We start from the raw sequence: 16,380 nt of genomic DNA, 5'->3' as shown, positions 1-16,380 counted from the left end.
TGATGGTGCCCAAACTGTTCCTTTAATGTGTTAGTATTAGAATATTAGTTTGACAATTATCGTTTACCACTTTAGTTTTTATACTGCTATAGAGTCAGGAAGTTGCCCACAGTTCGCTACCAGAATGGGAAGGGATGTTATGTCACATTCTTGCCACCCACTAACGAGTTCTGCCCAACGGGAGAATACTGGTTATCTTCTAAAAAGTGGGGGATTCCCATGGGAACCAGTGGGACCAGAAAGAACATTCTATTGGTGATTCCTCCCTTTTTATATTTGTGCACCATTTTCTTTTACAGCAAATCACTTTGATAAATATCCTCAAAACGAGCATGAAACGGAGGCAGGCAACAGGGATGCATATCTCCCATCACTGGGACCAAAACATCACAATTTTCTATAGTAATTAGCTCTGGCCTGTTATTCTTAGTTGAGGCCAACAATAAACTTGAATGGTAAGTTTACTTTTAGATTTAAAACAGAATACCCTTTCAGTAAAATATTATAGTTACGTAGACTGAAAAGAGACATGTGTCCATCAAGTTCAGTCTTCCTCCCATTTGTTTTTTGCTGTTGATATATACATCTGATGCTCAGCTGAAAAAAAAGTGGAGTAATTGTTTGAGATTTCTAGAGTAACATCCATCAGCACTATGGCTGCCAAATCCAGATGTGTCCATTCCTGGATGCATATCACTTGCTGAGTAGCACAGGAAAAGTGCTGAGCATTTTTATGATGCACCAAAACTCAATCCATTACTCATGTAGGAATTTACTGTTTGAATCATTTAAAGGGACACTAAAACAACTTCATTTTAAGCCCCTGCAGTGTCACTGATCAATTCGATGCCATTTAGGAGTTAAATCCCTTTCTATATGTAACCCTAGCCACACCTTCAATGGTTGTGACACAGACTCCCCTAGAAACTTCTTGAAAAGTGTACATTTTTGTTAATTGCCTGCTAGAGCCAATAGCAGCCTCCTCTGTGTGATTACATTTAAATTAACATACACTTAAATTAAGATCTTCTAAAGTAAGCACACTATGCTAAAAATATAAAAACATTTGTCATGGAGACTTTGCGAGTGTTGCCCATCAACATGACAACAGATGAGTGTTCAGGAAGAAAAAAATGGTTGACTCTGCCAACTCTTATTAGCTCTCATGAACCATATAAATTATTTTGGACTCAGCATTACCTGGTCACGATGCTGGGAGCTTCCTTCCTTCACCCGCGTGCTAAGTTGGCTCTGTGTGGTCTGGTTTTCCTGATCATTTCTAAAAATCAGACGCAGCGGGACCGTGTCCTCTCTCCCAAGAAACCAGTTTTCCTTTTTTCTGTGCATCTCTGTCATCCAAGCATCCCCTGAGGATGGGAGGGAGAAATAAATATAGAACAATTACTTGATGTGAAATTATTGAATATGTTCTATAGTTAATTAAACCAACACTAGCAAGGTTATTCAATAAAGTGTGGATTGTCAGGAGACCAAGAGTTATTGAACCAGAAGTGCAATCTCTAGCTGCCGTGAATTGGATTAAAGTACCACTCTAGGCACCCAGACCACTTCAGCTTAATGAGGTGGTCTGGGTGCCAGGTCCCTCTAGGATTAACCCTTTTTTTTATTAACAAAGCAGTTTCAGAGAAACTGCTATGTTTATAAATGGGTTAATCCAGCCTCCAAATCCTCTAGTGGGTGGGGGCACCCTCAGGGCACTATAGTGCCAGGAAAACGAGAAAGTTTTCCTGGCACTATAGTGGTCCTTTAATGTATTCTTTTAGATCTGGAACAACTCAGAATAACTTCTCGTTAACTTTGTGTGATTGAAAGGGACAAGAAGGGGAAGTGAAGAAAATGGAGAGATACGCAGACATTTTAATACAATATATTTTGCAAAATAAACGAGTTTCAGAGTTTTCCCACCAACTACAACATCTACTAACAAAATCTACAATTAATCAGAATTCACTTCTAGATGCACGTGTCCCCTAAATGCAATACTAAATGTGAAAAAATTAAAAAATTGAAATAAGTTAGCAAGGTTTAACTGGACTCGACTTCAATTTTTCTTACGCAGCAGAGAATAGGTTAATACCTGCTAGTTATACTGTGGTATATATATAAAAAAAAAAGTGAGAATTTGCTGGTCAAGTCCAAAACTATTTTAAATTTTACACTAAAATAACTGAGCAAGTAATATCCCTGATTTCGAGAATTTTGCCAGAGGTGCTAATTTTATCGAATATTTGCAGTTCTTTTATCAAATCAAAATTTATATTTGCAATTTAGGAGATAAAAAAAAAATATCTTGGGATCTACCCAAACTAACAGGATTATCCAGCAAGCTGGGAATTGGCAGGAACTGTACAGGAAATTGTAATTTGTAAACTAAAACAACTCAGCTGGAATCATAGCGAAGTTAGTGAATTGTTCTGTTCTGCTAGAAAAAAAAATCCTGATTTAGTGAAGCCAGTTTTTAGTCCAGTCTCGGGATGAATGGGTGCATTTTCTGGGTCACGTGATGTGGAGATGGCTCTTTCATTTTCCAAACTGATTTGGTGATATGAACGCCTGCCTGGTACATTTCTTACCAATAAGCAATTGAGCCTAAACAGGTAATGTAGCTAAAATGAAGAACATTTAAAGGTTGCAATTCAGCCTAATTCATTATTATAAAACTATTCAATAGATTACATATCAAATAATAAATGATTATTACAATTATGACATCTATATTTTATCAGGTACCATGATGATTACCAGCAGTATCAAAACCATTTAGATCAGTGATCAAACGCTGCCATACTAGAAGTTTCTGGAATGCATGTCTCATGATGCACAGCCAACCTTAAGAGATTCCAATATTTGCCATCACCGATTAAGGGAGTAGCTTCCAGGATCTCATTTAAATTCATATTTTGAAGAGACTTAGCACAGCACATGCATAAACATCCCATGTAGGTTTATTTGTAATAGCTCTCCAATGTACTACGTAAACATACACCCCCTTCCCCCTCCCCTCATCACCACCTTCCCCTCCACCCCCCCCCCCCCCAAAAAAAGTGTGCATTTTTAAAATGTCAAAGATCAATAGGAAAGTGTTATTCAGGGCAGATGGGGGGATATTATAAACCCAGGCACCCACTCACCACCACTGCAATGTGATACTAGCCCTTTCTGGCAGCTGAAGGGTTAACTCTAGTAAACACATACACACAGATAGATAGATAGATAGATAGATAGATAGATAGATAGATAGATAGATAGATAGATAGATGCATACATAAATACATATAACATACATGCACATATGTAAGTATATAACACATTGAAAATGTGCCCTCTCCAGATAATGTCAATGAGGTGGAGGGGATCATAAAATAATAAACAGAGTGAGAGAATGGTCCCTGGAGCATACTCCTTTAATTAGCCATTCTGCACATATAATGACAACCTCAGGCCAGTGATGGGGGCTGTGCTCTCTGTCAGTGGTGATGGTCAGTGCACCAGGCGGGCAGTGGGTCCCCCTGAGATACATTGTCACCAGCACAGCGCAGACTGTCAGCAGAGAGATCCATGCAGGAATAATGGCGAGGGATCCCCCTTCTCTGGCTCTCCCAGCTCTGAATCACAGCATCACAGCCTCCAGGCACACAGAATCTGAGAGAGAGAGAGAAAGAGAGAGAGAGGGGGAGAGTCTTACCTGCAGAGGAGCTCCCAGGCAGCACAGCCATGAATCCAGTCATGCAATATATCCATGGAGCCAAACCCTGTGATGCCTGCATGCTGAGGGTCAGTGTGAGCATCAGATCTCCAGTATCAGAGAGATGCTGGCATGTTGATGGTTTGTGTCAGGGCCTCTCCTCTATGTAACAGTCTCACACACACTCTGTGCTTCCCTCACTGCAGCATTGTGTCTGTTACACTAGGTTCTATTAGGGGTTTTTGTGCTTTTACTGCATTGGGTGGTTTGATGTGGATGATAGAAATTCAAGCACCTCCCAGGTTCACTCCTCATCCACATGCACAGCCACATCCTTAGACACCAAACAGACCTGCCTGCAGAGACTGCCTTCTTCCAGGGTCCTACTGCACTCTGGGAAATGTAGTTTCATTCAAGGATGGCATTTTCTGCTGCTACAATATATCCACTAAGCATCAGTCTGAGCTAATTATCATACCTGCATGCACACTGCTATCCAATGTATTGCTTGCATTTATCTGTTCTAATGATAAGTGGCAGAACTATTGTTTTTGTTTTTTATTCTATTAGGGTGTTATACATATGTTTGGATTTACCACTGTTTTACCTGGTACCCTTAAATTATCAATTTGTATTTATTATTATTTTTTTTACTGCATTGCTGCTGCAGGTAGCATCAGTCATACAATAAAATGTCATCGTGGGCACAGCATCCAATATACAGGCCAGAGTGGGTAATATTACTCTTGTAGGAGAGCAGTAACTCTATGAGAACTTTAAAAATGTTAATCTGCATGACCACCTTGTCATTAAGAGTCTCTAATAAAAATAAATGTACAATTGGAGCTTACATATTGCAGCCGTGGAGTGTGCATTTATAATCGATCCCAATTTAAAAAAAAAAAATCAAAACGTGAGCCTTCAAAGTGAATACAGAGTGAATTTTCAAATGTTCGCTAATTATGTCTACGTTAATTGCGTTAAACAGTTCCCTTAAACATTTCACCCCAAGGCTGTGTGATACAAAAGCAAATACAAACACACACAATTTAAGCTCAGCGCTCAAACTCCCACTACTCCTGGGCTGCAGCCTGCTTTACAGGAGTAGTGGGAGTTTGAGCGCAGGATTTAATTTTGTATGTTCACATTTGCTTTTGTATTAGAGCCATGTTACTGTGCTGCCGCTCACCCCATGTGTTCCCTATTAAGGGTTAATAAGTGTGTAGGGGTTTATAACAAATACCTCTTTCTGTCTCATTAGATATTTCCAGCTGTAAGAATCAGGATGAATTTGTAGTGTAGGATTCACCTAAGAGGTTTTGCCTTGACGGGGCAGGTGAGCTTACACTTAAATGGCCGTTGGAGTGAAACTAAAGACTTGCTGTCATTTAAATGTGCAAAGGTTCCTGTTATTTAAATGTGCATAAGGATTTGGTATAGTGTGCAGGTAACCTTTTTTGGGGTGATGTATACTGTAGCAGTTACTGCCACCCAAGAGTAGTGGGAGTTTGAGCACAGGGCTTAATTTTGTGTGTTTCTGAGAGTGTTTTATCCACTGCTGTTTAATCCATATGTCACATCTTCATCACGTGACGTGTACACGTATTTGGTTCCCATAGTAACCCCAAATGCTGTATTGATGTGACAATAAATAATTTTGCTTGTGTGCTTATTATTTAAGATTAATACATCTATATGTTACAGTGAGATATCACCGGACAGCCTTTATATCCACAGGTAATTAAATGTTAAATAATTGCGATACCACGATAAAGAATGCTATAACAAATGTAAAACCATTTAAAGAAACCTGATTTGGAGTATACATTCTGCCCAGGGGACATAGAAACAAAAAGCTGGTGTGCAGGAGAAACAAACATGGATAAATTGACATAAAGGGACATAAAGTTCCACTTGGCAGCCCAATAGTATCAGCTATAGGAGTTTACTAGAACCTTTGGCAAAATAAGTAAATTTTTATAGCAAATCAGTGGTAGGTCATTTACCTACTTGCTTAAATGATACTCAGGATTTTCTAAGCGCTCATCAAATAATTTAAAGTATCTGATAGTGATCTCCTAGTAACACTTGATGTTAAACATGTATATACTATAACTCCTCATGAAGATGGCATTCAGGTCACTTTGCAAGTGTTAAAGAAGAACAAGGACTATGAGGGTCCACAATACCTTGTGATGATTTAGGAAATAGTACTTGTGATGATTTAAGAAATAGTACTACGGAATAAATATTTAAAGTTTGATGGAACAGCAATGGGGGTTGCTATGGCCCCCTTATATGCTAATCCATATAAGTATTATTTTATAAGGAATTTATCTTGTACAAATACAACCCACAGATTTAGATTTACACTGGATTTGTGGACGACATAATCTGAATTTGGCGCAATTCAGAAGACAAATTTCAGGAGATCAATTCAGATCAAAGATCTTTACTATTTACTCTGAATTATGATGAGTCCAGTATTTATTTTTAGGATGTTAGAGTATATAAGGTGGCAGGATATATATACGCTATATAAAATAATCCACCGACAGGAAGCTTCAGCCACAGTATAAATGCTTGAAATGACGAGAAGATTTTGCAAAAGGGAATACAGCTCCTATACATTAGAATAACCAAGACAAAAGATAATTTAGATAATTTCACACCAGTAGAATTTTTTTCACATATAGTTTGGGATTTATTTATTTAATTATTTGATTGTCAGCTTTTTTATATTTTTATTTTAATTTCATTCTTCTATTTCAGTTTTTTTTTAAATGTATTTTGAAATTCTTTATTTTGTCGTGCATAAAAAATACAAAGCGGCAAGCAATGCCACAACAGCTATTGCCAGCGTGTCTGTCAACATTTAAAAACAATGGTTTTGCATATCAGAACATTGCGCATTTTATATTATAATGTAGTTTCATCAAGAATTAAACCAACATGTCAGCTACAAGATAAGGCAGCCGAGGTACTGGTTCAGTTTAAAATACTATCATTTTTTAGGATTATAGGGTCACAAGTTTAACTAAGACATATCTTATTTGTGTGAGTTATAGAATAACAAGGCATAACATTTCAAACAACTATCAGCTTTCACTTTTGAGGGGCCACCCACTACGGCTGTCGCAGTCTCCCTAATGGTATGGGCATGAAACTGCGTATAAAATCAGTAGACTTGCACCTTTAAGGAAAACAGAGGGTTAAAACCTAAGTAATAAGCATACTAGTCTGCATTTTTAGGGTTGCTTGGATCTTGTGTAAAAGGTATGGCTATGTCACTTTTTAAAAAACATGGCATTACAGGAGGCTGCACGACAAATGCCTCATGTCCCAGAGAGTCTTCTTCAGCCTATGCCTTCAAGAGTCTCCTTCCAGATCTGCATCCTGCAGAGGGACTCACCCATCCCATATCTCAGTCCTGAGTGCCCTAAAGACTGGTGCGTAGATGGAGGCATACTGCAGAACTATCAGGGATGCTTGCCAGTGTTGTTCGGGTCCAGCTTGTGTAAATGTTCAGGCTCTTCATGGCTCTTATATCAAGCTGTGCTGTGGTGGTGAGTTGGAGTGAGGCTGGCTGTGTTTTGCGCGGACCGGTAGCTGCTGACGGATGGGAGATAGCGTTTTCTTCTGCGCCATTTTCTGGCACACTTTGCTAGGCCAGGAGTGCCTCCAGAACTGAAGTGATGAGGTAGCGCCAATGGTGTGTTCTCGACCCGAGTGTGTTCTCGACACTCAGTCGCTTGTCAAGTTTCTTCCAGAAGGCCTCGAATGCAGCATCCAGCCGCGCCAGAATGTCAGGCTCCTTTGTTATGTTGGGTGGCCCAGTAGTGATCTACGCCATTTTGGTGTCAGCACGCCTCGGCTGGGGTTGTTGCCACAGCCTCCGGAGGGGCCTTTCTGGGACCGGGATAACCCCCACCAGTCCCATAATCAAAATTTTAGCCTTTGGAGACGACAGGGGAGCGTCTGTCTCCCACGAGCCTACCACGCTGGTGGGCCTTGTGTTTTGCTCTGGTGGTTCCTGCTTGTTGTGTTGAATATTTGGTAGAAACACGTAGCCCCCGGTTTAGCCTCTCCGTTAGGTGCCTGTTTGAGTAGTTTGAGTTTTGCTGAAGGCTCGTAATCCGGGGAATATGCAAGAGCAGCTCTATTCTGCGTCCACTTGGTTCAACGGTCAGGCTATTTTTATCTTCATGCACTCACATTTTTTATATTTCTTTTTTTACTCTTTTCATTCTTTTTTCTTTCTTATTCTTTTTTTCTCTCTTTTATTTTTCTTGCTTTTCCCCGTTTTCTTTTCTCCTCTCTTTTCCTTTTTGTATATAGTTTTGTATATACACTCACATTACATTCACACAGGCATTATGAGTCCAATAGGTCACTATCTATTTCTTAACTTCTCCTTTGTTCTACATGCACTTTTATTTTTGATATCACATCAGACATTTAAACAATATATCAGGTTTTTTTTTTGTTAAAGTTTTGATACAGATTTTATCTGGATGCTATGTCACTTATGAGGTCTGTCTGTATTTTTTGTACCTTGTTGCATATTGTTCAATAAACAAAGTACTACCTCGCTGAGATGGTATGGGCTTACTAATTGTGCAGATTTAGGATTATGGTGAAGGCTGAATATAGAACTATGGACCCAGCACCAGAAACCTAACGGTGAATTAATCAGACATAGTAATTAACCACTTCGCACATCTTGCTATTTATCCCTTTATGTCAGAATTGGGGAATATGGGCAAAGAATACGCAAAGAATATTTTTGTTTTTGATTGTTTCATGAATTTGTTTATGTCGAGACAACATGGGGAGGTATGTCCCAGGTGTAGTGAGTAACTGCTGCTTCATAACCCCCTTCTATGTTCTTTGAATAAATAAAGAAAAAAAGTGTGTATTCTTTTACCCTTCCTACACTTTATTATGCATAAACAGGTAGAAATATATCAACTATTTTATAAACACTGGAAAAATAAATATTATGCATCTATAATATGAATTTGTCCTTTCTGTTTTTTAATGTTCAAAGTAAAAGTTTCATCATCTTTCAAGTACAAACGTTTGGACGCTGGGGACAGATGAAAACTTTTTATCCAAATTCACCTCTTACCTTTAAACTGGTTTTATCCAGAGTTTTTGGCCTGGTTGTTTTTTTTGTTATTTGTTGTTGTTTTTTTTTTTTTGCCATTATGATAATCTGCAATTATGTTAAACCTTATGTGTTTTTTTTTTAAAACAAAGTAATCTTGAGGTTTTACAATGGTTATATTTAAAGGTTAAAATCCATCACAACCTATATACATTGTTTTCGTGCAATTTTCTAATTACTAAAAAGAAAATCTGTTAAAGTAAATTAAAAGCAAAAATCATGATTGTTCCAGTTTAACCGATATTAAAAAAAACAGGTACATAAATAAATTATATGGGCATAATTTAATAAAAATTAATTACTAAATAGCCTAATAATTAATTGTGAAAGTGCAATAAAGGTTTTATCTGGAACAAAAGTTGCAAATTAATTGAATGTACTTTTGTAATTGCAGATATTATTTATTCATAGTATTCTAATCAGCTGTGGCTAGACACATTAAACCCCTTTCTAGATCACCTATAATTCTATTTATTAATGTGATGATCATTGCCAAGTAAGCTTCTATGCTTACATCCCTCTTGCACTCTTGTATTCAGAGCAAACGAGAAGACAACCGTTCTCAGATACTGGTAGAATACTTGCTAATCCTAAATTGTGGTTTTACTTTGGTAAATCAACACAACAATGTTATGAAATATGGGCACTACAAAAAAGATTAGCTTGTTTTGGACAAAATATGATAGCCAAACAGTGAAAAGGATTTCCGTTCATGAATACCAAATGACATTAAATTAATTCTGAGCTTCTGACTGAAACAAAGTATTTATTAAATGCTGCTATAAACTTTAAGGAATAATTTAGATTTATTACCTTAAGATGCTACCATTAATTATACATTTTAAATTAAACTGTTTATGGTCTGTCCATGATAATTCCTCATTCTTTAATCTCCTTTGTACATAGACCAATGTAAATTTTAAAATACATCTTAATACTGTCAAGCTTACACTACAAAGGGCTTTGTGGCACAAGTGAACCAGCGTATGGTGTTATAGAATATCAGGATAGGGACATATACCAGACCTTAAAAAGATTGGACTTAATGCAGTGCCTACAGAGAAGCAAAATAGGGGTGTAGAATCTACAATGTCACAAATACGAGGAAACAAGGTAGAAATCAAAGGATAAAAAAGGATAGGATAATTGAGAACTAAGGTGGGTTAATTAAAAAAAAGGACTAGGAATATAAGGTGCTATTAGATACCTAGAGGGAATTCTGCACAGGTGACACATTGGAATGTGTGTCTTAAAAGTGACAGGGCCAGGTATTGTGATAAATATCACTCATAAAGTTCCATCTCAAGCAGCAAAATGAGTACTCCTGATTTGGATAATACCCTATACCCTTAGACAGACACTATATGGCCACCATCTGATCATCACGTATATGTGCTTCTTGTACACCACATTCCATGGGCATTAATATAATATGGTCCCCCCATTCTTCCATTTGACGATATAACAGCCTCAACCTTTCTTGGAAGGTTGTGAAACAGTTTTTGGATTGTGTCTATGGAAATATGTATCCATACAGACAAAAGAGCATTTGCAAGGTCAGGCACTAATGTTGGATGAGAAGACTGGCTCATAATCTGCATTTCAATTCATTTCCAAAGGTGTTCAGTGGAATTGAAGTCAGGTCTCGTTGCAGGCCACTTGAATTCCAAAACACTAAACTTGTCAAGCTATGTATTTATAGACCTAGCTTTCTGTACATGGGCAAAATCATGCTGGAACAGGAAAGGGCCTTCTCCAAATTGTTGCAACAAAGTTGGAAGTATCCAAATGTCTTTGTATCCTGTAGTATTGAGATGACCCTTCACTGGAACCAAGGGTCCAAGACCATTATCCCTCCTCCACCAAACTTTATATTAGGCACTAAGCATTCCATGAAGTAGCATTCTCTAGGCATCTGCCACACTCCAGTGCTTCAATCAGAGTGATAGTAAAGCCACAATTATCACTCCAGAGAACATGTTCCCACTCCTCCAGCAGTGGAGTGCCTTACACCACTCAAGCAGACGTTTAACATTGTGCATGTCAATGTGAAGCATGTGTATGGCTGCTTGACCATAGAAATCAATTTCGTAAAGCTCCCGATGCCCATTTGTTGTGCTGCAGTTGCTTCTAGAGGCAGTTCGGAATTCTGTAGTAAGTGATGCAACAGACTATAGGCAATTTTTACATGCTATGCACTTCAGCATTTGGAACCTCCTCTGTGTGAGTAGGGGATGCTGAGAACTCATCGACACTTCCACTTCACAGTAATAGCGCTTACACTTCCGTTAGCTCAGTGGCGTGTTTGATTGACAGCTGGGGAGACCACTTATAAAAGTGCAGATTTCTCAAAGAAATCTGTACCTTTATAAACTGGACTTCTAAGGGGATAGTCCACAGTCATAAAGCATGGGTGTGGACTGGCCCTTTAATGTAAGAGGAAGGTAAGGTGTAGTTTGGAGAAATTGAGTGTTTATAGTATTTGTGCCACCATGAATATTGGGGAATTCCAATGATCTCCTGTGTTCAAAAATGGATCATCATGGGTTTTAAAAGCAGCCATATCTTTACCACCTTGGTGGCGGGAAGACCTGGCTTGACCCCAAGGAACCCAATATGCTGTGTAAATGTGCCTAGGGGCTTTCTTCTGTCTACTCATTTGGTTTCCTAGTTGTCCAGAACATTCCTACATAGCCAACAATGTATAATTCTGGAATACATGTTTGGGGTCCAGCTGAAATCACCAGCTTCCTGTAATGTTAACACATACACAGAAACCTTACTCTAGTGTCTGTGTCAATACACAACGTGGAGAATTGACTCGAATGTCCATATGCTTGGTGTCTGGGAAGTGTATGAATGTGTGCAGATGATTGAATTATATCCTGGCTAGGGACACTGAGATTTACGCACTGATAAAGGATGCACACTTGATCACTGGTAACAACTATCAGACTTCAAAGCTTATGTGGGAGCTGCTGAGTAAGTGGGATTGCTGCATTAAAGATGCATTGGTAAGCTTACCTGACCATTGATTGAATGCATTAGGTATTCAATCAATGTAACTTCCAGGAAACTCAAGGCATTTTCTCAGGTCAGATGTGGTTTATTACTTTCCTACTTAGCTTGGCATTATTTTATTTTATTTTTACAAACCATGGCAAATTTTACACGCAGAATAGTAGTTTTTGTTTTCAGTAATAGATATATTAACCTCTAGGGAAGACATTTGTTTACAGGACAGTTACTCTTATGGGAAAACACTTTATTATAGTAAGATTATAGGACCTCATTTTAGAATATTAAAGCCTTGGCTTAATGTTTTCTTGATAGACTTTAAAATTATCACAATCCGCTAAAAAAAACTTTTCATATGATTTACCTGCAGAAGTCCCCAATAACTTACATAAACTATTATTTAACCCCTTAAGGACCGGCCTGTTTTTGCGATGTTTGTACGTTAAGGACCAGAGCAGTTTTAACACTTTTGTGGTGTTTGTGTTTAGCTGTAATTTTCCGCTCTCTCATTTACGGTTCCCATACAAGTTATATATTGTTTTTTTTCACGACAAGAAGGGCTTTCTTTACATACCATTATTTGTATTATGTCATATATTGTATTTAAAAAAAAATTCTAAAATATGGTGAAAAATTAAAAAAAAAACCATGTTTTTGGACTTTTACTTGAAAAATCTTTTACTTATCTACAAAAGCTAATGAAAAAAACTGCTAAATAGATTCAAAATGTTGTCCCGAGTTTAAAAACACCCAGTGTTTACATGCTTTATTGTTTTTTTTTGCAAGTTATAGGCCTATAAATACAAGTAGGAAATTGCTGTTTCAATATATATATATTTTAAATGAATCAATAGTGACATTGTAACACCGTTATCTGTCATAAATCCCCGAAACACACCTAACATGTACATATTTTTTTAAAGTAGACAACCCAGGGTATTCAAAATGGGGTATGTCCAGTCTTTTTTAGTAGCCACCTAGTCACAAACACTGGCCAAAGTTAGCATTTATATTTGTTTGTGTGTTAAAAATGCAAAAAAACGCTAACTTTGGCCGGTGTTTGTGACTAAGTGGCTACTAAAAAAAGGCTGAACATACCCCATTTGCAATACCTTGGGTTGTCTTCTTTTGCAAATGGTATGCTATCATGGGGCTAATTCTCATTCCGTGGCTACCATACGCTCTCAAAGGCAACCTAACCAATCTGACAAATTTCAATAAAAAAAAAAAAAAGTAAAATCAAGCCTTATATTTGACCCTGTAACTTTCACAAACACTATAAAACCTCTACATGTGGGGTACTGTTATACTCAGGAGACTTCGCTGAACACAAATATTAGTGTATCAGAACAGTAAAATATATCACAGCAATAATATCCTCAGTGAAAGAGCTGTTTGTGTGTGAAAAATGCAAAAAACTTTCACTTTCACTTACAATATCATCGCTGTGATATGTTTTACTGTTTTGAAACACTAATATTTGTGTTCAGCGAAGTCTCCCGAGTAAAACAGTACCCCCATGTACAGGATTTAGGGTGTCATAGAAAGTTACAGGGTTAAACACAGTGCTAGCAAATTAAATTATCTGGACTTTCGGCCTGGGTTGGCAGGCAGGTCCCTCAAATTGCAATCATTAAAATTACTAAATTAGGTAAAAATATTACATAAATATGCACGTATCATTTTAATATATATACATATTTAGATATTTGACGTCTACGTGTATATTTATGAAATTATTTATGTTATTATGTATGTGGACATATGTATATTTCGTATTATTTTTATTTATTTATTTATACATAGATATATATATATGATTACATTCTAAGTGTATTTTGATATAAATATATATATATATCAATATCAAAATACTGTTAGAATAAAATTGCATATATATATATAATATTTTTTTAATTATTAAAAATTATTTTTATTTTTTGTTATTTATTTTTATTAACATATTATTTGTATTTTATAATAATATATATATATACCATATATATAGTTATTATATATATTGTATATATTCGTGTGTAATTTAAATATAAGTGTATTTTTATATTAATATACGTATATATAAATATAGAAATACACTTAGTATGACATTATATATATGATATATATACATATATTATATATAGGTATATATAGATATAATACATGTATATATATCATATATATATATACACATATTATTATTTTTTTCACACTTATTACTTTATTTTAAAACTTTATTTGTGATTTTTCACTTGCAGGGAGACTGCCTGTCAGCACAGACAGTCCCCCTGCAGGCAGACACATGGACCCCTATTGCGGTCATGTGATCGAGTGATCACATGGCCGTGGGGTCCTGATCTGCCGAGGGGGGACTGCCCGGGCAGACAGGCAGTCCCCCTGGACCGGGAGGAGAGCTGATCGCCGCCGTGGGCCAGACGGCGATCAGGTAAGTAGCCCCAGACCGTTATGACGGTTCAGGACCGTCAGCGGTCCAAACGCACGTTTTACCGCTGACGGTCCTGAACCGTCAGCGGTCCTGAAGGGGTTAAAAAAAACAACGTATTGTTATTGTTTGGAAAGCTTATCCAAAAGTATTAAGGCTTAATTGGTGATTTATTATTTTTTTCAAAGAATGGCTACCAAACATTCTTGATCCTCTGTCTACTCTTTTTCCAATTTATAGACCACTCAATCATTAGCAATTTTTGAGGAATACCTCACTTAAAGGCATTTCTCATGATGTTTAATTCTATTTTAACATATCTCTTTTATTAGGAAATTTGTGTTTGTTAAGTTCTGAAAAATGAAATAAAATGTATACAGTTGCAAGAAAAAGTATGTGAACCCTTCGGAATGATATGGATTTCTACACAAATTGGTCATAAAATGTGATCTGATCATCATCTAAGTCACAACAATAGACAATCACAGCCTGCTTAAACTAATAACACACAAAGAATGAAATGTTGCCATGTTTTTATTGAACACACCATGTAAACATTCACAGTGCAGGTGGAAAAAGTATGTGAACCCTTGGATTTAATAACTGGTTGAACCTCCTTTGGCAGCAATAACTTCAACCAAACGTTTCCTTTAGTTGCAGATCAGACGTGCACAACGGTCAGGAGTAATTCTTGACCATTCCTCTTTACAGAACTGTTTCAGTTCAGCAATATTCTTGGGATGTCTGGTGTGAATCGCTTTCTTGAGGTCATGCCACAGCATCTCAATTGGGTTGAGGTCAGGACTCTGACTGGGCCACTTCAGAAGGCGTATTTTCTTCTGTTTTAGCCATTCTGTTGTTGATTTACTTCTATGCTTTGGGTCATTGTCCTGTTGCAACACCCATCTTCTGTTGAGCCTCAACTGGTAGACAGATGGCCTTAAGTTCTCCTGCAAAATGTCTTGATAAACTTGGGAATTCATTTTTCCTTCGATTCCGTCCAGGCCCTGACACAGCAAAGCAGCCGCAAACCATGATGCCCTCACCACCATACTTCACAGTTGGAATGAAGTTTTGATGTTGGTGTTCTGTGCCTCTTTTTCGCCACACATAGTGTTGTGTGTTTCTTCCAAACAACTCAACTTTGGTTTCATCTGTCCACAGAATATTTTGCCAGTACGGCTGTGGAACATCCAGGTGCTCTTGTGCAAACTGTAAACGTGCAGCAATGCTTTGTTTGGACAGCAGTGGCTTCCTCTGTGGTATCCTCCCATGAAATCCATTCTTGTTTAGTGTTTTACGTATTGTAGATTCGCTAACAGGGATGTTAGCATTTGCCAGTGACTTTTGTAAGTCTTTAGCTGACAGTGTAGGATTCTTCTTCACCTCATTGAGCAGTCTGCGCTGTGCTCTTGCAGTCATCTTTACAGGACGGCCACTCCTAGGGAGAGTAGCAGCAGTGCTGAACTTTCTCCATTTATAGACAATTTGTCTTGCCGTGGACTGATGAACAGCAAGGCTTTTGGAGATACTTTTATAACCCTTTCCAGCTTTATGCAAGTCAACAATTCTTAATCGTAGGTCTTCTGAGAGCGATTTTGTGCGAGGCATCATTCACATCAGGCAATGCTTCTTTTTTTATAGGGCAGGGCAGCTGTAACCAACACCTCCAATCTCATCTCATTGATTGGACTCCAGTTGGCTGACATCTCACTCCAATTAGCTCTTGGAGATGTCATTAGTCTAGGGGGTCACATACTTTTTCCACCTGCACTGGGAATGTTTACATGGTGTGTTCAATAAAAACATGGCAACATTTCATTATTTGTGTGTTATTAGTTTAAGTAGACTGTGATTGTCTATTGTTGTGACTTAGATGATGATCAGATCACATTTTATGACCAATTTGTGCAGAAATCCATACCATTCCAAAGGGTTCCCATACTTTTTCTTGCAACTGTATATCTACACCACTTTTTTATTACATATCCTAGAACTGGGTGCCTCCATGGCAATCAACAATATATATGTTGCCTTTTTCAG

At 37.5% G+C, this 16,380-nt stretch overlaps 1 protein-coding gene across 7 annotated transcripts in view; it reads right to left on the bottom strand.

Annotated features, from left to right (window-relative positions):
• Positions 1-4,066, bottom strand: part of ADAM22 (ADAM metallopeptidase domain 22) — a 225,538-nt gene extending 221,472 nt beyond the window's left edge. For all 7 annotated transcript variants that reach the window (XM_063452487.1, XM_063452488.1, XM_063452489.1 and 4 more), the window contains exons 1-2: positions 3,707-4,066; positions 1,201-1,367 (exon numbers count right to left, since the gene is read on the bottom strand). In XM_063452487.1, coding sequence (XP_063308557.1) covers positions 1,201-1,367; positions 3,707-3,809 — 270 coding nt within the window. In that variant the 5' untranslated portion in view covers positions 3,810-4,066. The remainder of the gene's footprint in view (positions 1-1,200; positions 1,368-3,706) is intronic.
• Positions 4,067-16,380: the final 12,314 nt, after the last annotated feature.

The sequence above is a fragment of the Pelobates fuscus genome, chromosome 4, assembly GCF_036172605.1.
Source record: "Pelobates fuscus isolate aPelFus1 chromosome 4, aPelFus1.pri, whole genome shotgun sequence".
In the NCBI taxonomy this organism is placed as follows: domain Eukaryota; kingdom Metazoa; phylum Chordata; class Amphibia; order Anura; family Pelobatidae; genus Pelobates; species Pelobates fuscus.
Note: the sequence above shows the minus strand (reverse complement) of the source record. Positions and strands in the feature narration are given on the sequence as shown.